Source organism: Narcine bancroftii, chromosome 1 (assembly GCF_036971445.1).
Source record: "Narcine bancroftii isolate sNarBan1 chromosome 1, sNarBan1.hap1, whole genome shotgun sequence".
In the NCBI taxonomy this organism is placed as follows: domain Eukaryota; kingdom Metazoa; phylum Chordata; class Chondrichthyes; order Torpediniformes; family Narcinidae; genus Narcine; species Narcine bancroftii.
The window spans coordinates 301,145,507-301,172,583 of NC_091469.1; the positions used below are offsets into that span (position 1 = coordinate 301,145,507).

General features: G+C 37.0%; 1 protein-coding gene across 5 annotated transcripts in view; it reads right to left on the bottom strand.

The window, feature by feature from the left end:
- Positions 1-27,077, bottom strand: part of hsd17b12a (hydroxysteroid (17-beta) dehydrogenase 12a) — a 108,150-nt gene extending 81,073 nt beyond the window's left edge. Inside the window, exons 1-3 of one of the 5 annotated variants that reach the window (XM_069905729.1) lie at positions 26,988-27,077; positions 17,283-17,401; positions 14,328-14,397 (exon numbers count right to left, since the gene is read on the bottom strand). In XM_069905729.1, coding sequence (XP_069761830.1) covers positions 14,328-14,397; positions 17,283-17,347 — 135 coding nt within the window. In that variant the 5' untranslated portion in view covers positions 17,348-17,401; positions 26,988-27,077. Of the gene's footprint in view, positions 1-9,011; positions 9,243-14,327; positions 14,398-17,282; positions 17,402-24,663; positions 24,745-26,987 lie in introns of those variants that run through there. The other 4 variants (XM_069905720.1, XM_069905735.1, XM_069905756.1 and 1 more) reach the window with 4 other exon arrangements.

Consider the following 27,077-nt stretch of genomic DNA (forward strand, 5'->3'; position numbering starts at 1 on the left):
CTAAATAAGGGAAACAAAAGGAACTCTGTGGTGACCTGCAGAAGAAGAGGTTATCATTTGGAAAACCCTGATGGGGCAAGTTTCTTCGGCAAGATACTGAAGTGGCTGATTGGAGGGAATCAGTTTGTGTGTGTTCAACAAGCAACAAATCTCTCTGAAGCCAACAAGAACCTTCCTGAATGGTAACCAATTACTTTTAAGCACCAGAGCCTGGTGAAAATTCACAAATGTTCAATTCCGTGCACAGTACAAAAATTGCCTGATACCGGTGAACTTGGAGGAGTGAGAAGTGAGATTGGACTGTGAATCCAAGAACTTCTCTGAACTTATACACATTACATTCACATGTGCTTAGAATTAGAAAGAGGTCAAGTTAATAATAATAAGGGAAAGTTTGATTCTGTTTTTAGGTTTAAAGAAAATTAAAAATGAGGAGTCACGTGATGGAGTAGTGGCCGGACGGTGAACTCCAGCCCTCTCCATAAAAGTCGGGAAAAACAAGGGAAAACACAAAGGCACAGAAATAAAAGTTAAAGAAAAGTGAGTATAAAGGTGGAAAGAAGATGGCGACAAAAAAAGAAAAATCAAAATCAACGGTAAGAAGAGAGGAAGAGAAGACAACGGAGGAAGAAGGAGAAGGCCTTACCTGTCCGAAGAGGCCCGCTGTGGAGAGAGAAGCCCGCTTCCTCAGGTCGGTAGAAATAGGACTACAAAAATGGCTCGCTGAGCCGAGTAAAAGTGCGCAACCGCGCATGCGCGATGCGCATGAGCGATGCGCATGAAAAAAAACACACCGACGGGAGGGGGGGGATCAGCTGGGGAGTCGATCTCCACAGCCGGCAACGACAGCTGCAGAACACCTGCAGCAAGAAGAGACCACAGAAGACAATGGAAACAAGAAAGAAGAGAAGAAAAGGGCAACAAAGAAACAACAGATGGCCAACCCAGAGGAAGAAGAAGAGGAAGAGTACAGTGAAATAGAAGAAGAAGGGAAAGGCAAGATAAAGGATATACTTTCTCTTGTTAGAGGATACATGGAGTCATTTAAAGAAAGGCAAACACAGGAATTTAATGATTTAAGAAGAAGAATAAACAACACAGAAGAGAAAATGAATAAAATAGATATGACCTTAACAGAAATGGGAAAGAAAATGGACAAGATGGAAGAGCGGGCAGTAGCAGCAGAAATGGAGGTAGAAGACTTAAAAAAGAAATTGGAGGAATCTAATAAAAAAGCTATAGAGACACAAGAACTGTTAGCTCAAAAAATAGATATAATGGAAAATTATAACAGAAGAAATAACATAAAGATAGTGGGCCTTAAGGAAGATTAAGGCGGCAAGAATATGAGGGAGTTTATAAAAGATTGGATCCCTAAGACCCTAGGATGTCCAGAACTACAGCAAGAAATGGAAATAGAAAGGGCACATAGAGCATTGGTCTCTAAACCACAACCACAACAAAAACCAAGATCTATTGTAGTAAAATTCCTAAGATATACTACAAGAGAAAAGGTACTGGAGAAGACAATGGAAAAAGTAAGAGAGGGCAACAAACCACTGGAGTATAAAGGGCAAAAAATCTTCATTTATCCAGATATAAGTTTTGAACTCCTAAAGAAGAGAAAAGAGTTCAATACAGCAAAGGTGATTTTATGGAAGAAAGGGTATAAATTTATACTAAAGCATCCAACGGTATTGAAAATATTTATTCCAGGACAACAAAACAGACTATTCTCGGATCCAGAAGAAGCACGAAAATTTGCAGAACAATTACAAAAATAGACTGAGGGATGAAGACGGGTAATGAGAGTAAAAATGATCACGATTGATATGTATTTGGGTAAAGAGGTATAAGAGTGAATAGATACAATGTGCATACGTGAATGTATCTGTACTTAGAGGAAAATATAGATATAGACAAGAATTAATAAGGGAAGGTAATGGAATAGAGAGAATAAGGAGGGAATTAAAAGAGTGACCTTTGTTACATATGAAAAGCGAAATCTTTTCTGGGGGGGTGCTGGGTGGGGGGGGGAATAGCGGTCACTGCAGAATCAGTTGACGCTTGCGAGTGAATTCGCAAACCCAAATGGAGAGGGGAGATGTGGTTGTCCGACAAGGGATAAAGGACAACTCAGGAGGGGAAGGGGAGATTGGGGATAAAGAAGATAGAAATAGGAGAATAAGGAAAATGTTGGATGTTGTAGGAATGTTGTCTTATAAAGAGTTTAAAATAAGAAAACAGAAATGGAAAAGGAGGAAAGGTAATGATGGAAAAACAGAAAGAGAAGATAAACAAAGTATAAAATGGCTACGCTGAACTATATGACTTTAAATATTAATGGAATACATAACCAAATTAAAAGGAAGAAACTACTAAATTTACTGAAAAAGGAAAAAAAATTGATATAGCATTTATCCAAGAAACACACTTAACTGAATTGGAGCACAAGAAATTAAAGAGAGATTGGGTAGGACATGTAACAGCAGCATCGTATAATTCAAAAGCAAGAGGAGTGGCTATATTAATTAGTAAAAATGTGCCATTTAAAATAGAAGAGGAAATAATAGATCCAGCAGGGAGATGTTATGATAAAATGTCAGATATATTCGGAGTTTTGGAATCTACTTAATGTATATTCACCTAACGAAGAAGATGAAAAGTTTATGCAAGATATCTTTTTGAAGGTAGCTAATACGCAAGGGAACATACTAATAGGAGGGGATTTCAACCTGAATTTGGATTCAAATATTGATAAAACGGGGAAAAAAATTAACAGAAAGAACAAAGTAACCAAATTTATAATTAAATCAGTGCAAGAAATGAAACTTTTGGATATATGGAGGAAACAAAACCCAAAAGAAAAGGAATACTCATACTACTCGGCTAGACATAAAACATACTCAAGAATAGACCTATTTTTGTTATCAGCTAGTATGCAGGATAGAGTAAGAAAAACAGAATATAAAGCTAGAATACTATCGGACCATTCACCCTTAATATTGACAGTAAAGCTAGAAGACATCCCTCCAAGAATGTATAGATGGAGATTAAACCCTATGCTACTTAAAAGACAGGATTTTAGAGAATTTATTGAAAAACAATTAAAAATGTATTTTGAAGTAAATACGGAATCAGTGGAAGATAAGTTTATACTATGGGATGCAATGAAAGCATTCATTAGAGGGCAAATAATAAGTTATGTAACCAAGATGAAGAAGGACTATAATCAGGAAACAGAGCAGTTGGAAAGGGAAATAGTAAATATAGAAAAAAAAATAGCAATGAAGGAAGATACAACTAAAAGAAGAGAATTGGCGGATAAAAAAATAAAATATGAAACATTACAAACATATAAGGTAGAGAAGAATATAATGAAGACAAAACAGAAATATTATGAACTAGGTGAAAAAACGCACAAAATCCTAGCATGGCAGCTTAAGACAGAACAAGCTAAGAAAATGGTATTGGCATCAAGGAAAAAAGACAAACAAATTACATATAATCCAAAAGAAATTAAGGAAAACTTTAGAGAATTCTATGAACAATTATACTGAACTGAAAACGAAGGGAAAGAAGGGAAAATAGATGAAGTTTTGACTAAAATTGAACTACCAAAACTACAAATAGAGGAACAAAATAAATTAACAGAACCATTTGGAACAGGAGAAATACAAGAGATAATAAAAAAAATTACCAAATAATAAGACACCAGGGGAGGATGGATTTCCAATAGAATTCTACAAAACATTTAAAGACTTATTAATTCCGCCCCTCCTGGATGAAACACAAAGCTTACCAGATTCATGTAAAACAGCAATAATTACAGTAATACTAAAACAAGGGAAAGATCCACTCTCACCAGCGTCATATAGACCAATATCTTTGCTAAACAAAGATTATAAGATAATAGCTAAACTATTAGCAAACAGATTAGCAGAACAGGTACCGAAAATGGTAAATTTAGACCAAACTGGATTTATCAAAAAAAGACGCACAACAGACAATATTTGTAAATTTATTAACTTAATTCATGCAGTACAAGGAAATAAAGCACCTGCAGTAGCAGTTGCTTTAGACGCAGAGAAGGCCTTCGACAGAGTAGAATGGAATTATTTGTTCAAAGTATTGCAAAAATTCAGTTTACCGGAGAAGTATATTAATTGGATTAAAGCATTATATAAGGGACCGTTAGCGAAAGTGACAGTAAATGGACATGTATCAAAGCAATTTAACTTAAGCAGGTCAACGCGGCAGGGATGCCCACTATCACCTTTATTGTTTGTGCTAGCTATAGAACCACTAGCAGAATTGATAAGAACAGATAATAATATAAAAGGAATAAAAATAAAAGACAAGGAATATAAAATCAGTCTATTTGCGGATGATGTTATAGTGTACTTAACAGAACCAGAACTATCAATAAAAGAATTATACAAGAAATTGAAGGAATATGGAGAAGTGTCGGGTTACAAGATAAACATAAATAAAAGTGAAGCAATGCCTATGAATAATGCGGATTTCTCAAAATTTAAGAAGGAATCTCCATTCAGATGGCAAATGCAGGCAATAAGATACCTAGGTGTACAAATAAACAAAAATCTAGGCCAATTATATAAACTCAATTATAATCCACTAATGAAAAAATTACAGGACGATTTAGAGCATTGGAAAGATCTACCACTAACACTAATAGGAAGGATAAACTGTATTAAAATGAACATTTTTCCAAGGATATTGTACTTATTTCAGGCATTGCCAATACAACTGACAGAAAAATTCTTCAAAGAGTTAAAGAAAATAATAAGGAAATTTTTATGGAGAGGGGGGAAACCGAGGATAGCACTAGATAAATTAACAGAATGGTATAAACAAGGAGGCTTACAATTGCCAAACTTTAAAAATTATTATAGAGCCGCACAATTAAGATACCTATCAGATTTTTATCAAACAAGGGAAAAACCAGACTGGACGAGATTAGAATTAGATAAAATAGGGGAAAAGATACCTGAACACATATTATATAAATGGGATGAAAAATTGGTACAACATAGAAGTTCTCCAGTATTACATCATTTCCTCAATATTTGGAAGAAGATTCATGTAGAAAGAAATAAAACAAATTACCAATTACCAAAACTAATATTGACGCAAAATAAGCTACTCCCTTTTACAATAGATAACCTTTCCTTTATAGAATGGGAAAAAAAGGGATTAAAAGAATAGAAAATTGTTTTTCAGGAAGTAGATTCTTATCCTTTGAACAAATGAGAGATAAGAACAATATAACTGGAGATACAGCGCTGGCATATTACCAACTGAGATCCTACTTGAAAGATAAATTAGGAAGCAATTTGAGTTTGCCAGAGGGAAGTAACCTTGAATATGTGATTACAGATACAATGTTAATCAAAAGATTTATAACAAATATGTATATTAAACTGCAAGAAAAGGAGAATGAGGAAACAAATGGTAAAACTAAACAAAAATGGGAACAAGATTTAAATATAAAGATAAAAAAGGAAACATGGGAGAAATTATGTTCTGGAACGATGAGAAATACAATAAATACGAGGCTACGTATGATACAATATAATTGGTTACACAGACTATACCTTACACCTCAAAAGTTAAATAAATGGGTCCCAACAGTATCTGATAGATGTTTTCGATGTAAAAAAAGAAATGGGAACAACAATTCATGCAATCTGGACATGTGAGAGAGTAGAAAAATTTTGGGAAGATCTCAATCAGATATTAAATAAAATAACAGAAAACAATATACCAAAGAATCCAGAGATCTTTCTCCTAAGTAACATAAAAAACAAAGAATTTGGAATTGATTTGGAGGATGCACAAAAAAGATTTGTTAAGATAGCCCTAGCCGTAGCAAAAAAATGTATTATGTCAACCTGGAAATTGGAAGATAATTTGAAAATACAACAATGGTATATAGAAATGAATAAATGTATTCCATTAGAAAAAATAACATATAGTTTAAGAAATAATATTGAAATATTCGAACAAATATGGGAGCCTTACATTAAATACAATAGCGAAAACCTACCGGGGACAAACATTACCTAAGTTGATGGAAGGAGAAGGAAAGAAAAGAATGGACTCAGTAGAATTTCTGGTGTATTTTTGTTGAATGACAACATTGTCTGACGGGTTTAATGCAACCTAGATTGTATACCTAAAATGGATGGGGGGGGTGGCTTGGGAGGAGGGAGGGGGGTGGGGAGAAAAAGTCACTGTATATGTGTGAAAAAGAAAAAGTGTATATCATGGCTAATGTGATTTATGGTGTGAAAAATAAAAAAATTTAAAAAAAAAAGAAAATTAAAAATTACTTCTGTTTAACCATTTGTCTTGGTGAATTTCTATTGCTGCTGGGTTTTGGGGTCCTCTAGGCCCATAACATTGCAACCACCTTGTCATGGTGATTTTTGCTTTTGATCAGATGTCCACTTTAATTCCAGACAACAGATTTCTCATTCACAACTTTGTGCAACATTTTTTTTTTTTTTTTTTAAATGTCGCCTTTTGAGTCTGCCTCCACTGATCTTCCAATCTTTTACTAAATATTTTAACTCTGCAACTCTTTGAGTTACCAAATTCACCTGCCAAAGGAAATCTTTCTACTTATTCTATGAACACCCCTGAAAATTTATTTCTGAACATTTATATTGAGCCGTTCTGAACAGACATCTAGCACCCATTGCATCACTCTTTTACCCATGTACCCTCTTTAAGGCTTTGTAAAAATTGGCATTCAGAATCATTTGCAATACTTCAGCTGAAGCCTACCCATTAAAAGTCTTGTCTTTACAAAAAGGAGTCAGAATACAAATTGCCCCATAAGCAATCTTAGACAACTTGCCTTATCAACTTCAAAGATTTGTTATTATGCACTCCCACTCCTAATCTTGCATTCCTCTTAAACCTGTACTATCTAAAGGAATTGCAAAGAATTGCTGGAGGAACTCAGCAGCTTGGATGGCATCCACAGGTAGAAATGGTCAGTAATTTCACACCTGGACCCTTTATCAGTCTGACCTGATGATTCCTCCAGCAATTCTTTGCTCAAAATGTCAGCATCTGCAGTCTTCTCTTTCCTTTAAATATCTCTTACAAAACACATTTTGCACCCTTTTCTAAATTGTCAATTTAACAATGCCTCCTTAAATCTACTCCCAACATTGCCAAGTCCAGTATGACCTGTACACTTCAGCAAAAAATAATTTCCAGACTAGAAAAACATCTATTCACCATTGCAAAACAGGAATAGGGTTCTTGTTCTCACCTTTTACTTCACCACCCTCCAAGAACCAGCTGCAACTTGAACTACCATCACACATCTTTCCTCCCCAACTTGAATGGGACCACTCCCCATGTGATTTCCTTGTTTGTTTGCCCCGCCCCACCCACCTCTCCATGATCTCTAATACTTTTCACTGCAAGAACAGGAAGTACAACACTTGCTTTTGCATTTCCTTTCTCACCACCATCCAGAGACCCACAAAGTTTTTCTATGCAAAGCAGATTCACAGGCACTTCATCCATCGTGTTCCTGATGCAGTCTCCTCTGCAATGGAGAGGCCAAATGCAGACGCAAGGACATGTTTCACAGTCCTCTGTCCTCCTTGACCATCTTGTTCCCAATTGTATGCTATTTCAACACCCCTTCCTAATCTCACACCAACCTGGACCTTCTTAACTGCCAAAGTGAGCCTCTAAGTTGAGGAACAACACAATGTCTGCCTGGGCAGTCTACAGCTTAATATTATATACACTGGATTTTTTTTACATTTCAGGTAATGACATTCCTCTCGTTCCTTACCATTTCCAATCTTTCCCTCTTCCCTTTCTCAATTCCCCCAACTATGGTCCTCATCCCGCCTCTTCTGGTACCTCCTCATCTTCCCACTGGATTCTTCTGCTGCTCTCTTTCTCTCTTCTCCCCTCTACCCTCTGTCCTCCACCTCCACCAGGTGCCATTCCTAAGCATCCTTCTATGTGAAAAGCAACTAATGGAATTTTTGAGGTAGTAAACGTGAACAAAGAGAAGCTGGAGAGACTCAGATCATCAGGCAGCATCCAGGGAGAGAAATGGTCATTTGAAACACAAGATTTACTGAAATCTTGACTGACCATTTACCCTGGAGTAAAACACAAAAGTCTGAAGACACCATGGATGAAGGAAGAACAAAACACTGGAGATATTCAGCAGGTCAAACAATATATTTTATGTAGCAAAGATAGAGATAAATAACTAATGTTTCAGGCTTGATTGAGCCTTTTCTCTTCCTGAATGCTACCTCACCTGCTGGTACCAACCAGCTTCTCTTTGTTCACTCAAGATTCCAGCATCTGCAGTTTCTTGTACTGCTCTAGGAAGGAGTATACTCCTTTAAGATTTTTTTTTTAAATCACAAATGGTTCAGTACAGAAACCGAAGCTTTGCAACGTGCAAACCAGAAGCTGCAATTTCTGCATTGTATCCTTTATTTTAACCTGATGCCACATTCCCGTTCATCTCCTGTAGATACATTCCTCGAAATAAATGTTTCTGACTCATGGCCATCAGGATGGGAAAAAAATCCTGGCGTTTCGATTGGGCAACCCGCATTTTAAGCGGTTCTACACCCTCTCCAGATCCACCCTGAACTGGAGCGAATATCAACCCAGGCAGGGCAAAGCTTCGAGTAGGTTGGAAGGGAGGGGGATAAGATTCGGGACTTAAGTATTTAGACAAATGCTCAGCAGCACAAGGTCGGCTTCTTCCGCTCTGCCTCAGATTTCTGAATGAACAATAGACATTACCTTGGTCTTTTTCTTGGACTATCATCATTTATTTTGTAAGGCGGATTATATCAATGCGATGCTGCCACGAAGCAATGAACTTCGTGACCCGTCCATGACAATAAACTGGAGGGAAGTAGCTTCCGAGGCCGCTCGGGACACCTGGAGTGTGCTAGCCCAGCCCCGCGCGGCCCGCCACTCACCTGCCCAGCGACCGAAGCTCTCCACCTTGACGCCCGTGGAGAAGAGGAAAGCGCGGGCTGCGTTCACCAGCTGGCAGGCTGCTTTCAGCGAGATCCAACCCGCCGCGGCCAACCCGAGCCAGTAAAAGAACTCGGACGCCGGGAGGAAGTCCAGCTTCATCATGGAACCCATCGCCTCTTCAACAGCAGCTGCCGCCGACCATCCAACCACCACGGTGATCGCCGAAAGCAACGCCCCGCCCCCCCCCTCTACTGCGCAGCCGATTGGTCAAAACGGGAGAGTTACCCATTTCTCCGCTGCCCATTGGTTGCACGGTACATCGCTCACTCCGTGCGCCCACAGCCGTTTCCGGGACAAGGTCTGGAGCGCGTTGCATGAAGGGACATGTAGTTTTATGTTCGTTCTTCGGCTCGAAGATTGAGGACATGGAACTACTTATCCCACAATTCTATCGTCACGCCGAATACCAGTCATCGTGAGATTTCGCTCCCACATAAACACGGAAGTGATGGGTGTGATCAGAATTTTTGTAGCAAATATGGACAAATACTAAAAGAAAAATGAAAGTAATCGCGTCAAGGTACTTCCCAGTAACCATTTATGTCCATTCCTACACCTTTTTCAATAAATATCATGTTTTCGTCCACTCGTGTGTTGATATTCAAGCAAAGAAAATCTGATAGAAATACTTTATTTTAAAAAGTTATTTTATTCGCAATTAACATCATTATTTCTTATAACATGCAGGTTTGTATCTATTTTAATAATTTAAATGCCAGGCATTTGTTTTAGTGGTTTGAAAGTTATGATACAGCAAATATCAACTAACCTTTCCAATGCATGACTTATTTTCATCATGAAGTAAAAAAAAGATACAAATCATATTTCATACGTTATTTTATATTAATTAAAGGAGAGAAAACTGTGGAGGAATTCGACATTTAGTAATTGTAATATAAGGATCTGACTAATGCAAATATATATCTAAAAGGAAATAAACTATGCATTGAAAATTCCATTATCATAATTCATAGACTACTTTTGTCCATGTTCTCATCATACTGATTGTATACTACCTTCTGATAAATTTCAGAATAATCTTTTGCAAACAACATTCCACCATTTTGAGTATTAATTTTCCTTTGAATCACAGAAAATCAAATTTGACAATCCCCTTTTAATTGGATTTTGACATTTTCAAATACGCAATGTCATCTTGTGTTAACTCCAAATAACACCATGAAAATGCAACAGTGTGGTTCATGTACATCATGTTTCGCTATCTAATTTTCAAATACACTGTAATTTTGACAGTGTATTTAAGTGATATCCAAAGATAATAAATAGCATTTTAAAATTATCAATTGTCTTTCTTTGTACATTTCTAAGCACATCAACTATGAATTTACCATTGCTGAAGCAATGAAATATGAATTTTAGCCCAATTCAACATGAACTATTTGTAACAGATTTCAACTTTATTTAACAAATAATTTACATGTACAATTCATCACTAATTACATACATTAAAAAATTGTATGCAAGAATACCAGAATGAAAAAGACATTATTCTTTAATTAAAATATATTAATAAACACATCATATGCTTTTTTTTTTCTGGGAATTTAATGTACATCCAGTCAAATTTATTTGTTTCATTTTTCACAAAAAAATGTCCATAGTTTTATAAAATACTGTACCATACATTTTTCTTATAATTGTTTTCATAATTTAAAGAACAGCAAATTCCATTTGCAACTCATTTTGCAAAATCCATTAAAATTTCACATGCTCAACAAGGCTTGCACATGTGTACATTTTTTGATTAAAGTGTAAAAATAATAATGTCTCAATAGATCCAATCCAATAGATGGTCAAATGATAACAAAATATCTCAACTTTTTTCTTGAAATTTGCCACATCACTTTTTAAGAATATATTCCTTGTTTACATAAATACGTGCTACTGTTTCCTTGGAGATTTGTGTAAAAATGCATCCTCTTTTTTATATTAAAATAACAAAACAAAATATCTATACGTCTTTTTGCATTTGCTCCAGATAACATTTTAACATAAACAAAATCTCTGCTGCAAATAAAACCCCAAAGAACCTGGCATCTCACATTCAGCCACATGCTCAAAAAAACGACTGAGTAAATGTAATTAAAAAAGTGTTATTTAAAAAATTTCATCATGAAGCAAATTTATTTGATTCTTAGTCACACAAAGTACCAAAATCAGTTTACACTTTTTCAAAATAGACATGCAAAGATACCACTAATCCAATTATTTATTCATATTATTACAATAAATGGTATTTTAACAATATTTTTAAAAATGTTTTTACTGTGATTTATTCTGGTATGCTACTCATTGTGTTTATATTTGAATGTAAAAAAAAACTGTCTTGGCTTCAAATGAATCATTCAATTGCTTAATTCTGCCGCTTTTAGTTTTCTAATTTAGTCAACCATTGCAATAAAATATATTTTAATTGTGTGTTACTGTGGAATATGTACATAGATTCTAATAATCAATAATTTAGTTTTATTAGATACAAATGTCAAAATTGTAGATCCATCACTTGAGTCAAATATTCAGTAACCTTAAAATAAATTTTCTTTTGGATATTTAATCCACATCAGCAATATGAACATTGCAATACGAATTTAGCAAAATAAACATATTGGCTATCAATTACAGAATGGCTTTGTATTTTTAATCCTTGAATATTTCTGTTTTAGAATGTGAAATCAACTGTCCGATGAAAGCTTGATCAAAACATGCACAATGGTTAAATGCTCATCTCTACATTGTATGTACATGTGGTGGGGGGGGGGGGGGGGAAGACAGCTTCTGTGCTGGTTGATCAGAAAATAATGTTTCAACATAACATTAATTTTGAGAAGCACAGTTCATTATGTTGTGCTTTAAAATAAAGACAAACTATATTGTGTATGAAATTAAACATATAAAATACCTACATTTCATTAAAAAATGTTGATTATTTAATTTACAAATAAAACAATGGGATCTGCAAATATGCCACATAAATTGTAAAGCTTGGTTGCATTATTTATTAAATAGCACTGGTTATTTTTAGCTTTATATTTAGTTAAAATGAATAATAAAACGGCTAATAAAGTTCAGCAGTTAAAAATACATTTTTTAATATATAGTTCAAAGTTGTTTTACAAAACCAATGAAAAATTGTAACCCATTGACCTAACATGATATGGTTAGCCGACACATTGAAGTCTCTCTTCCATTATTAACGTCAACATTTTATTTTCCAATCTTTTACTTTATAATATATATATTATATGTACACACACACACACGCACACACGCACACGCACACTCACACGCGCACACACACACACACACGCACATGCACACACACACACACACACACACACACGGAAACTGAACAAATGTGATTAAGATAGATTAATTACAGGCTAGCTTGGATAATATGATTTAAACAAACATGCTTACAATATTTGATAGCATCTGCATAAGGACATGTTGTTGTAAGTTTATGATATTTTATATGCAAGGTTCATCGTGGTTCAAAGGAAAAGAAATAGATCTACAGATACACTGAAGGCCAAGGTCCAACAGAAAGCCCAAGTAAATAATGGTGGCAATAAAGAGGATGCAAGAGATCCAACATGACACACATAGACACAAATGTAATGCGGAGTTTCGTCAGTGCTAGCCTGACCATTAGTTGTGCAAACACTCTAGGGCCCACTTCACTGAGAGCCAAAAATGGAGGTGAAATTGTCAAGGGCAGAGAACAATTATTGCCTGCTGAAAGAACCATTACAAAGAACTTCTTTGACATTTCATGAGTATCTTGGACTCCATGATAAACTATCTGATGCAGCCTGGACGGCAATTGAAAAATTAACAAGACCTTAGAGCAAACCTCAGGAGCAGACAGTACCATTGCTGAAGCTTGGAAAAGAAATGGCAATGTTCAGTCACTCACTCACTATGAGGAAGAAGAAGGCATACCAGCATTCCTTTGAGCTTTCATAAAACGACCTTCAAGAAAGGTGATAAATCGAATTGCAGCATCTGAGAGAGGTCTCCACATTCTGTCATACAGAAAGTAATTTCTCTTCAACTCAGTGTGGATTCATCCATCTTGAGCTACAGTGGACATGATCTTCACCCTGCACCAACTCCAAAAAAAAAATACATAGGAGCAGTTTCGACCACTCTTAATTGCCTATTAAATCTCACACAAAAAAAACCCTAGATTCCATCAGTCAAGAGGGGCTGTGGAACATTCTTTATTAATCTCATCAGCGACAGAAATTTACTTTTACCTTATATTTACTTCATGAGAGCATGCAAGGCATGATTTTAACAAACAGGCCTACAACAAACTCAATCTCAGTGTGTCATTGCTCCAACATGTCTCTCAATCTTCCTTGCAGAAAGAATGCACCTAACCTCCTGAAAAATTCCTGCTAATCTAAGAAACATTTGAGAAAGTGTTTAACATTTGGGTCACCTTCACTCCAGAACCAATGTCACCCCATCCATTGATTATTATAAGATGATACTTGCGCATATTTAGAGACTGGGCTGTTAACTCACTCATTGAAGCAGATGAAAGCATCTGAAAAACAAAGACCCTCGAAGAACATACTCCCATTGCCACACCACCAACCACCATAATAAAGGTCTGCATTGAGACCGCAGAAAGCACAGATTGTCTCCCATATCTTGGAGACACTTCTGAGTGACGGCAATTATTTACCATCACTTTCAGCTATTGAGGGAAAATTATGACTGGAGGTTACAAACACAAAACCATCACAAATGGTCTACTGGGCGGTCATGATCCTTGTCCTTCTGAAAACTTCTGAGACAGGGACAACCTACAGGAAGCACAGCAACATACTGGATAGGTATTGAAAATCTCTCTCCACAAAATCTCCCAAATCCACCAGCAGGACAATCAAACAAATATCAAAGAGGGGAACATCTCCAGAATTAAGGCCTTAATTAAGCTCACTCAGTTCTAATTGCAAGTAATATCATTAACATGCTGGCACTAGAATTCCAAAATGGATGTTCTTTTCTGACATCCTCCCAGGTGGTCAAAAAAAGAATGGTTCTTGATTTTCTCAAAGCCATCTTGAGAAAAAGAGAAGCCCGTGATCCATGACCACTCAAAATGCAGAAGGACATTTGGGATACACTGAGAACCTTGGGTCTATTTGCTAGGAGCACACAGAGGCTCAGCAAAAACACTAAACGAAAGATATCATTTTGCAAAATACTCAATATCCTACCTGTTGCAGAGTTTGTGGCTCCCATATTGACCTCATCAACCATCTCTGAGGAAGAAAGTCATCCTTGCTCCTGAGGATTTAAAAAAAGAGGAACATGCTACTGCCACAGATACCAGTATCCTATCTTCCAATTTTCTTCCCACACTCTATTCCTTCAAGTAATCAGAATTTGTTGGAATCAGTTCCATAGGTTGCAACAACTGACTGCTTCCTCATCCAAATGGTCACTAAAATGGTGGAAAGGGCCCCATGACTGTGAGCAGCAGGTCATCTACTCACAAGAAGGTGGGATTACAGATTTGTCCTCTCATACTTTTTCAATGGCAAAATGCATCCACTTTTCATTGGTATCAAGGATCCATGATAAGTAGCAAAACTTTAATTGATTTGTATCTTCATTCAGGAATGTTGTACAGAATCTGTGATTTCTTGATCATTTAATTCAAAATAGGGTTAAAAATTAAACCAGAGATCTTCCTGTTCTCTATGGTTTACAAACAGATCACACGATCCATTTTCTTCCGTCAGATTTAAAATAAAACGCTGATTATATAAATTCTTTTTTAAAACCAGATCCATATAAATACTCGCCACACGCCAGCATATTACGTGCAATATTCTCTTTTGGCTGAGTGCTTGCATTTTCAAGAAATGATTGAGGAAACAACCTTAAGTTTATTGCAGCTGACACCTTAGGTATGACTTTAATGTAATGTTAAACTTTATCTGAAGAAATTACATGTAGCCATTTCCATTCACAATGGGTTCATTCTAAATTATTCAATTGAAAAATATGAAATGGTGCCACAGACATTTAATCTCGTCTTTTGAAGCAAATCATTGTAAAATTAAGAAGCAGGCTTTTCAAAGCCTGTTTATTGCATGTTTCATCTCGACCATTAACGATATCATGGCATAAAGTTGCTTTGCACCATGCGCCGAATTTAAAATACCTACTTCAGATAACAGGTGATTCTTCACCCGGGGGGAAAAAAAGAAACTCACCAAATGCTTTTCCTCTCCCCAGCTTCCAAAATTAATCATCTTTACATCTCTTACAAAAAAAAAGTTCATTAACCACAAGCTGAGAAAAATGTACAGAATAAGCAAGGAGAGTTGCTTTTTAATTTCAGGAAAGATCTATCCGTGCCTTTAACTCAAATGATGGGTAGTAGAAAATATTATATTTAAGTGGCAGGAAATAAAATAAATAATAACGTAATAAATTGCAATTTTGCTGGGGATTACTAAAAGGAATTGCGTTGTAAAGGGGTTAGATTTTAAGAATCGAATGCCCCTTAACGGCACCGATCAGAAGGTGATAGATGAATGGATTTAAATAGATAAAGCCAGCTCAATTCAATGATATCTTCTATCCCTGCAAGTGCTCCCTACATTTGAGTCTGAACCAAATGGGAATCCTGCTCCCCCCCCCCCACCCCAATAGAATAATGAATTGTTAATTCCTTACGTCTTTTCCACTTTTCTTGTGAGCAGTTTAAACATTGGTACGATGTTATTTCACATCATTTAGATGAAATACTTTGGAATGGCACTTCAGTGAAGAAGTTACAAGACAAGAAAAAAAGATGACGTGCTTGTTGCCCGAGAAAACGATCAACAAATATTACATTCAATCCCACTCGCCTGCCTTTATTGTATAGAAGTTTCTCGCTGAATGTCGTATTCTAAACTACGAAAAATACCCACGTAAACGTTCTTTTTCTCAACGATTATGACTGAAATAGATATCCCCTAAATTGTTAAGTAAAACTTAATCCTTTCTTAGAAACATTAGGAGTAGTTATAAATTACACGGTTTTGTTGCTGCTTGTTCCAAATATTATATAACCAGGACTTTCTTTCACTTTTCAATTCATTTGTGTCAAGAGTTTGGTTAATGAAATTTGGGTAAGTACAATCTGAGAGGAGAAGAATTCTGGCATGTAGTTTCCTCCTTTAACATCGCCTCATCCCACCTCCCTGGCTGACCCCTGTATCAAACATCTAGAACTAGTGTTACCAAATCAAGTTACCGTCATTCATACTGACATGGTTACCATCATTCTAAATCTTTATGATCCAGGGGCTTTTTTTTTTGCTGATATTCAACATTTTGAGATTCAGAGCAATGTACTGGATAGTTTTATGGGATTTTATTTATTTTTCACCTGATTATGTAAGAATTAGGATAATGTGCCATTCTTACCTGTTAATTTTGTGTGTGATCTTTAGGTAATAGCTATTTGATTAGCATTTAACATGATAACATACCCTATACGATTAGTTTATTTAATCCAGAAAAGACAAGTCAGTTTTTAAAAATTTTAACCCCAACTTAAATACCCTTCTTAATATGTAAGGAACACGGATATAATTAATTATTTGTTCTGATTATAATTTGGGTTACATTATAGATTAACACTTTTTATCAAAAATAAAAAAAAAAGCTGTACAAACTTGACTTTACTGGACTTCAAATAATTATTTTTACATTAACTGCTTTGAAGGAATTTTTATTTTGCATTATTATTGTTTTGGCATGCCTTCAAATAATCTGTAAATCTTTCTTAAAGTCTGAGCAACTTGTTTTCATTGTTAATCATTCAATTGTGCATTTTCTAAACAAAACCCCAAAAATATTGGTTGTGAGCTGGAGGAATCAATTCCTCGAGACCTAGCTTGCCTCATAGCTTGTCTTTTTCAACGATACAAGGTGGTTAGTGTGCAAAAATATCTATCATTGTTTCATTCAATTCACCTAAAGGTTTCTGACATAACAGGCTTATTCTGTAATAATGACAGAGAAAGTGATTTTGAAGACAACTTGCTGTTAGTTTTAAAGTTACAAACTATTCTTCAACCTATCTAAGAGTAGCAATGTGTCATTTTGTTTCTGTAGAACATACAAGACAATGTCTTTACAAAACTCGTTTAAAATATATTCATTCTTACCTGAGTTCTTCCAAGCAATGCTTTGATTTTGATGTTATCATAATCTTTATGTTCAGATGGGGCATTTCTTCTTCATGCTAATGTAACCATAAACATCTTAAACATACCAAACCAAATATCTGAAGCGTGAGAAAAATGAAAATATAGGAGATTAAAAATCATGATTTAGCTAATAGCGGAGGAATATATTTCTCAGATACAATTAACTTCAATACTTTGGAATGGAACAAAATTACTTCCAAAAACATTTAGAGATTTTGGATGCCCTTAATTCCAAAATCTCAACTCAAAGTTCCCGTCAACTAAAATACATTAAAAACTGTAATTGTACGCAAAACTTGAGAAGGAAAAGAGATACATTTATTTTAGGCCTGGTTGATTTAATCACAAATTCCAAAGATAATTATTTTGACAAAAATACAGAAATGCTGGAGGAATTCAGCAGGTCTCGTAACGTTCATAGGAGGTAAAGATATATAGCTGATGTTTCAGGCCTGAGCCCTTCTCCCTTTACTTTTATTCATACCTTGAAGAAGGGCTCAGGCCTGAAATGTTAGTTTTACCTCATGTAGACACTGCGAGGCCTGCTGAGTTCCTCCAGCATTTCTGTGTTTATACTTCAATCACAGCGTCTGCAGACTTTTGCGTTTCACCCTGATTATTTTGGCAGTCTCCAAAAGGGCATTGCTACAATCATCCATTGTCTATCATTGATTGTAACTTTATTAAGAAGAATTAACCTCAATGAATACAGTTGCTTAATTACCGTACCTTTTATCTGTGTGTTATGCTCGACAAGGCAATTAACACTATATAAATCACGATGGTTTAGGAAAAAAAGAACCTTATTATGATCTTACTTTAATTTTTCATTAAAGTTACTGCACTATAATCCTCAATAATATTTGGTGGCCTGATGTATTGGATATAAACATACAAAATATCTTGTAACGTCTATGGTCTAATGTATTCAAAATCCCTTAAATGATACAAGGTAGAATAAAACATTGGTCCTAAAAAATTGAGCTACTTCACCAAGTTAGCCCTAATTAGACAGTCATGCCATTATTTTATTGCGTATTAAACTTCCATTAAAAATTCCTTTATTTTGCTTATTTCAACAACCCATAGTGGTTTATTGATTAAATGAAGAAAAAAGAATAATTCAGAAATCATACTATATCAAACTAACTAAACAAACCTAAATGTCTGCAAATGTTTGGCCCATATTATGTTCCTTATCACGTTAGATTTTGTCATTTGTAAACTTACATTTTTCCCACTACAACTTGCTCAAATTTAAAATACAATGATATCAGCTCTAATTATCATCTTGATAGCCTAACATTTTAAATATGTGTACACCATCTGTGTCACATAGGTTAAATAATAAAATGGAGTATTACCAATGTACCCTGTGGTGCATGCAGAGATAATACCAGGTTATAAAGTTATTGTTTACAAGACTGCAACATGAAGGAAACATGGAAAATACCTTCCGATCTTAGCATACATATAATGTTGACTATATATTTGTTTTACAGATAAATATATTAATGACTCTAATAGTTTGCAAGATTGTGGATACTACATATCTTTTAAAATATGGATTTTTTTGTGGATCTCTACAGTTTAGGCGTTCCCAATTATATTACCTTGAATATTAAGAATTGCCAAAATAGCTGTCTTGGAAGAGCAGTATTAATTTCATTGGTTAAAGTAAAACCAAATTTAACCTGGGATATTTGGACACTAAAATTTATTATTTCTGCATATAGCTGGAAAGTGAAATTATGTTATGATGTTATGAGGATATACTTAGTAAGTTACAGGAAATAAAATCCTGATTATGGCTGCCAAATTGTCCTAACAATGTGTTTTTTTAAATATACAAGGCCTAAAATGCAAACTTTTTAGAAGATAATATATCACAAATTATATAATTTTGCTTGGTGATAGGTACATATTATAAGAGATAAATTTGCCAATACTACTGAATAAAATGTTGACTTTTTCAATTTAGAATGCATTCTCCCATTCTTTCCCCACCTCTCCAAACCACGTTTTCCTCAAATCACATTGTTAACACTTCACTTAGTAGCCCCTAATCAGGGATTAGAACATCAAATAGTACAGCACAGTGATCTGTGCCGAATTATACAAACCTACTCCATGATTAAATCCAACTCTTCCCTTCTTCACAACGGACAAACCTCAATTTTCCTTACATCCATGTACCTATTCAAGTCTTTTTAATGACCCTATTGAAATAACTTCCTCCACCACCCCATTCCAGACTCCACCTCTCTTTTGCTCCACTTATTTTAAATGGATATCCTCCGGTATGGGCCATTGTTATTCTATGTCTTTCAATCTTATTTACCCCTAAGTCACTTCTCAGCTTTGTTGTTCCAAAGAGAAAAGCCCTACCCTCACTCAACCTTCCTCATAAGACATATTCTCTTATCCAGGCAGTATCCTGGTGAATCTTCTCTAAACAATGCCCTTCCTATTTATGAGGCAACCAGTACTGAACACCTTAGAATGCCTGAAGACATGATGGCCTGCAAACTAACATGAGGAATCATGCAAAGAAATTTTGAAGTACAGTTTGAAAGAAAATAGAAGTTATCCTTGATGTTGTTTTGTTTACATTTTGTATAAGAGCATACACAGTGGCCTAAATTACATTTTAAATCTAAAAGCACACAACTAAAGTTAACAATAGATTATTATCTAGATTAAAAAATATATTGAATGATAACTTGCAGAATCTTGAAAAAAAAAACAAATTATCTAAATAAATATTACATTAAAATAGAGATGGCAGAGGAAAGTGATGTGTTTTTGCAGTAGCATGTGGGTGATTGTGGAGAGTGGTAAGCCGTGTGCAACCACATCTGCAGAAAGCCTGTATGACTTGAGGAAATTTGTCTCAGAACTGATGCTTTGGACTCCAAGCTTCACAGACTGATACATCACAAAAGAATAAAGTTACTGAGATACTTTGCTCCATAAGTAAGTCTCTGATTATGCGGTGGAATACTACCGATCTAGTCAGCACTCAGGGCCCAAAGTAGTAGATTCATTTTAAGTTGGCCTCGTACATACGGATGCAGAAAGTAACATGAGAGGAGCTTCCTCCCTAGTATTTTTCCACTTAGTGTCGGGCCTTCATCATTCTATTGATCCAAGTTCATTTCTGGCCTCTTATGCCGTCTATGTGGAGTTCGCACTTCACTGTGTGGTTTTCCCTCGGGGGCCGCTTCGGTTTCTTCCCATCTCACATATATGCCTCATGCAGATGGATGTGTAGGAAAATCAGGGTGGAGTTATTGGGTGTGTGAGAGGGAAATGGATTACAAGGCAATAAGTAGTGAAATAAAATTGATGATTATGCTCTGAGGACTAACGTAGGCCTGATGCTGTAAGAGAATCTATGAGTATGGGTAAAAACAAGAGCTCAGTGAAGGACGAGCAAACTAATCACATATTAAACAGAAGGCCATTCAAGTAAGAATAAAAAAATTAATAAGCAATGATGCAGCAAAGGAGAACAGTTCCATTACTCGGCTATATTACTTTCCTCAACAGATGTGAGAGGGCAAGAGGTGAGTGAGGCAAATGTGGGTAAGGTATTCAAAGTACATCAAGATTCAGCAAAAAAAATTGCAAATATCTTTCCCAGAACAAGTATGAGAGTTATATGGTAATGACTAAATATATATTTATCATTAGATACATGGCTATATTTGTAGCTTTGCTTGTGATTACTTGTATCCACATGCAATTACAACAATCGTTGTAAGGTCCTTCAAACATTTTGAAATGTCCTATAAAATGGCCGATCTTTTTTATGCATTTATGCTACACTATAAAGCAGTGGTTTTCAAACTGCCCCCTCCCCCAAACTCACATTCCACTCGAAGCAATCCCTATACCATAAGTGCTCTGTGATTAGTTAAGGGATTGTTTACAGTGGGATGTGAGTGGGAAGGGAAGGTTGAGCTAGACCCAATTGTTACTGAAATATTGTGCCTGAGAAAAATTGTCATTGGCCCATTTCCTTTGGAGTTATGAAACTGTGCACATAACAAGTCAATGAGGTACGATTAAAACAGTGGTTTTCAAACCTTTTCGTTCCACTCACCTACCACCTCAAACAACCCCTTACTAATGACAGAGCACTTATGGGATAGGGATTGCTTAAGGTGGAATGTGAGTTTGGGGGGCAGATTGAAAACCACTGCTATAAAGTATATAACTATTTTCATAACATCATAATTGTTGAAAAAGACATAACTTGATAAATTCAGCAGATGTTGAAACAGGATAAAACCATTGATTTTATACTGCTGTATATCTTTCCTGCATTATTTAAATCATTTAATTGATATAATTTAAATATTGCCTCTTTGAAATCAAATCTCTCCCATCAACAAAATATATTTCCATGTAAATAAACTACAGTTCCTGCATACATTTATATTATTAGTTAAAACTGATGGGGACACCATTCAAATCAGAATCAGAATCTCAATAAAGGGTTCTGGCCTGAAACGTTAACTGATCATTTCTCTGTCTGGGTGCTGCTTGATCTATTGAGTTCCTCAAGTATTTCAATGTTTGCTCCAGATTCCAGCATCTGCAATTTTTGTGTATGTTTACCCAGAATCTACATCAGTTAACTTTATTGTGGAGAAATGGGAGGATCTCTGAAATAAATAATGTCATAATACTAACACAATCAACCATTTGATTTTTATAGTGGTTGACATCAAAGTTCATGGTAAATTAAAGTTTGTCCTTACATCAAGAGCGCAGTGACCTGTCAGCAGTCATTCTCACCATGAACTTCTACTAGATTTTGGAAACAAACGTTTGATTCATTGCTTTCATTCAAACTCACAATTTATTAGTCCCTCTCTACATACATAAACTTCCTATCCTGATACTTACTAAAGGTCTAACAATGTTTTACGTCTCCTACAAGTAATATTGCTGAACTTCACCAAATTATTCCCAGCCCTATACCAAAAATGATTTTCAGACTTCATTCAGACGAGATTTAGATACAGCTGTACACCCTCTTGCACATTTATTATACTGTTTTCCATCTTAAGCTAAAATTATAGAATTGGTCTGGTGGACGTTCACGTTGTTTAACTCCCTGATTCTATTCCCCAAGTAATTAAAATTAAACTTGACAGACTAAAAAGTTTTCTGCACCACGCACTCAATGTTCATGCATGTACCTCTAAGATGTCATATTTTGCAAGATGCAAACCGTCTCCCACTCTTGCTATAATCTAACAGTAGCCCTCAAAGCTACTAAGCTGGTGCAGTGGGGAAGAGGCATCATTATTTTGTCTTTGGTTCACTTGAACCGGACTTAACTGACTCTTTATTTTAGCAGTAAACCTGGGTTAGGAGATGATTTAAAAAAAAAACGGTAATGCGAAGCTTAACAATTATAAATGAGTTTTAAAAAAGGAAAACGGATGAAATATGACAGGAGACAGAGAGCGCAGCCGTGCACATTGCTTGCCAATCCACGTCTAGTGGTAATGCACTCACTGGGTCATTTATTGGAAAAGTTTAGAACTTTTGCAGCATTTGCCTTTTTCTTTATTTTGGATTCCTTCTTTATCTGATGAAGCAAAAAAAATCAAAACTGCAAACACTGTCGGAGGTTGCTTTATCGCAACGATTTGAGTGTGGGCTTATACAGCCATTTTGTCCGACTCTTTCACAGAGCTCGTCACCGCCAGACTGTGAATGAATTGTTTATTGATGTTGCTAGGAAGAATTGATATTCCTACGGAAAAAAAAAACTTTTTTTCTCTCTCTGTTAAAGTCCGTTCTCATTTATTGTGGCGGTTGGCTGGTTTGCTGACCATTAGTTTTTTTTCCCTCTCTGTACCAGCTTGGCGTGGAAAGAGGAAGTTCGGGGCAGCCTGAGAGGCAGGGGAGAGGGTCTGATTTTCAGCTGATTAAATTCGGGGGGGGGGGGGGGTGGGGGAGATGCAGTGGGTCTCCTGGTGAAATGGGCAATGAACTGCTGGCGAGGTTGGAGCGGCTTTTCCGTGCGCCGCCGTTGCCAGTCACCGCGTCCTTTGGACATCCTCGACGAAAGCGTCTCCCGCAAATGCTTTTTGGGGTAAGGGCTTCCCGGCTACATAGTGACATACAGCAAGCCCAGACCGCAAAAAGATTCGAGAGAGACAAGTACGCTTGCAGGAGGGGGGGGGGGGGGGGGGATTCGGCTGCTTCAACAGAGAGGAACGGGGGAAAGGTTGCACGATGTGGTTGAGATTGGCGGCTCGCTGTCTTCAGACCCAGCCGTTCACTGGCGCTGAACTCGTTGCCCTCCACGCCGAGTCTGGATCTATCCCATCCATTGCAATGCTGGCATGATCCAGGTTTCCCCCTCATCTCCTCCGAGGCATTTTCTCACCCAAACCTTCCATTCATTATTGGAACCAGCGATTGTTTTTCAACACCCCCACCCACCCCCACGAACGCGCGCACACCCAGAGAAAGGGAAGATGGAGAAGTAGCGAGGGGCCGGGGGAGAGATGGAGATGGAAAGAACGAGAAATGGACTTCAATGCTAGCGAGGATCACGATCTTTTCCAAGTGGAGTCTGTACCGCAGACTGGTGGCGCTGCGTAAAAGAGGGTCCTTGCGCCCTGACCAGTAAATAAATAGAGACGGGCGCGCAAGCTCATTGGTGTCCACTGAATCGTCATCAGCCAATCCCGAAAGAGCTCATTTCAGGGCCCCCCTTTCAAAAACACACACACTCCCAATTAAACTAGTCTCCACCACGGGCCTCAAGCTCCGGCCATCGGAGCCCTTCTTTGTGCGACACCTGGTCAAGGAGCCACGGTGGTCGCGAACTGTATCCAGAGGGTGGCCAACCGCGAAGCTGCGTGATGTCACCGTTTGTCTACAAGAGCTCCCCGCAGCTCGCAATCAACAGTCGCCGAGCACCCAGGAGAATGTCCTAAGCAACGTCCGGCTCCCCTCTTGGAACGACGCAGGGCTTGGTGGACTTGAATGGTGGGCCTTAGGGAAAGTCAGAAGAGTGGGTGGGGGTGGGGGTGGGGGGGGGGGCAGAGCTTCCAAAGGCTCTGTCAATAAAAAAAAATAACTGATTTTACACACCACCGCCTTCAGCCTCTGTCAAGGCTAGCAGAACAATGTAGTGGTTGACTTTGAGATACCCCACAGCTCTTACATATTAGACAATACAAATAACTCTCGAAGCAACCATTCCTTTAGCGGTAACTGTGGTGCACCGAACCCACAAGGCATGCTTCGACAAAACTCAAAAGAACAATTATTTTGGAAAAAAAAAAGTTTTCATTTAACGTACCTTTTGTTCCTCGTTCAATCTTGGATTTAACACGTTAAAGCGTCGGCAGAAATTGTAAACTAACATTCCTTTCACCCACAGAAAGTATATAAGTTATTATACTGTGTGGGAGGGTCACGATCTTGGTAATTATGTATTCTAAGACCAACCTTCTCCTACCATGGAAGATAATAAAAGAAACCCCGAACAGATCGCTCCGATGCGCAGCAGTCTGGTTTTGCAAAGTTCTGATTGGGAGCCTTTCATTTAGGGAATGCATCAAGCAAGTCACGATTTTCCCCAGTTCCGAGTGAACTGTGACTGGAGCCATGACGCATCCATGCTGATTATTCACTTAACAGTCACGACTTTGAAACCATGCTGTTCTACCATCGGAGTGGAGTATTCACACCGCCACTCTGAATTATTTAATAGACTAATAACACTAAGTAAGGCTCTGAATTACGCCGAGGAGCAACCCAGCACTTGAAAGGTACATCTGGACCGCGACAATTGAGAAGGAGATGATGCCAGTTACTGCAGTTGTTTATTTATTTCTATTTGGCAAACTATTAAATACGTCTATGCAGCTCCCAGAAAACCTCAGTAACAGAAAGCACAGAGCCACGGGTTGGCGACCATTGACGCTGGGTTCTTATACGTTGCATTCTGGTGTCATGAAAACGCGGCAGGTCTGTTAAAAAAAAAAGGTGGGTGTCGGTGCAGATTAGTCAGCATGTGTTTATTTACGGAATAGACTGCTGTCTGTAAATGCACGTCCTTTTTTTTTACCTTGTGTGTTCCTGGATGACGACTTGCATATATGCTTCATTGATGTGTGCTTCAGGCACTATCTGTTCACCATTATTAGCTATCACTGTTTGTTTACCAAAGCTTTCGCGCAAAATGCATAAATATAGACATATATTCATCTTGATTTGAGCTTACTGCTAAGGAGAATGCAATCGTTGCATAATTCAATGGATTTCAATATGTTTGCTTGACGCTTACGTAGACAATCAGATCTTCATCCATCTGGCTTCGGATTCATGCAGTCTAAATACTAAGTAAATCAATTTACATTTGTTTTTGGACCCTACATTGTCCTTGTCTTCATAAAACCACGGTAATGAAAACAAAAGACCGTTTCGACTTGTTAGCAAAGTGAACGCACTCTATGAAAGGAAGAACTACATTAACGTGAGCTTGTTGCTTGTTTTCCGTCCCCACCCAATATATAGGCTGTTAGATATTAATAATGCATCCTATCTTTCTTCGAAGCACCACCATCTAGTGCTCTGGGTCAGATACGTGTCAGCAGGGGCAGCAGCACGGAATATCGTACAGTTATACAGCTTTCCCAAAACAACGTCGCCGAGAAAGTGATTCCACCCACTTAGTTTAGCAGCATATGACTTAGAACACCAAAGTGAGAGGGCTTATATGATGCTGAGTGGTTAGGACATGAGCGGGACAAAACTAAAAGATGACGCGAGAGAATGAAGCTAAATAAAGCATCCTATAACCTCCGCTTCTGCAAATAATTATCCGGTTGCGAGTTCAAAGGTAGAGGCGGGAAGAAAAAAGGCAAATGCACACAAGTTGCAATGTGTATTGTGTTGAAATTGGATTGAAGATGCGTAAACGACCTATGTAAAAATGCTCAGGTAGTGCGGGGAATCAAGAAAAACTATACTTGATGCATCTCATTTGTCAGTATATTAATGTGAAGAAAAGTTTTTACAACCGTTACGATTACAACATTGTGGAATAATACTGCTCCGCATCCACTTCTCCAACACCCACATCCTACCAACACCTCTGGATAACAGATATTGTTGGAGATTTCAGGTCAGAATAGCAGCATTCCCATTTGAAATGGACAAAAATGCGTCTTGAGAGTTTATATTAAATAAAATGAAGATACAAAGGCAATTCTAGGCGACGCATCTATAATTCAGCCATTTAAACATGTAATAACATGATTGTAGAGGAGATATGTTTGCTGGTCTTACATACATCGTTCTCAGAATGTTTGCTATCAGGAATTAAAAAAAAAACCTGTTACATTCATTGTAACTTGTCTTTGGAACATATCTGGTCTGCCCAGTTTCGCCGATGAAAATAGAGACTCAACAGCGCCGACAGAACGAGATCCGACCGCGATTGATTCACAAATCTAACGTGAAGGTGATTCTCCATCTACCCACTATCTCGAATGTGTTTACACTAAAAGACATGCATGCAGTCTACTTCTGGAGACGCTTATGAATAGCATTTCTTTTCAGGTCAAGAAAACCATTTTTTTTTAATGCGGCATAATCGTGCATGCAACTCTTACTTACCGTCGCTTAAGGTTGCTGTATTCAGAAAAAAAAGTGTTCCGATAATTAATTTCTTGATTGAGTTGCTTATATACTAGCCGCATTCAGGTT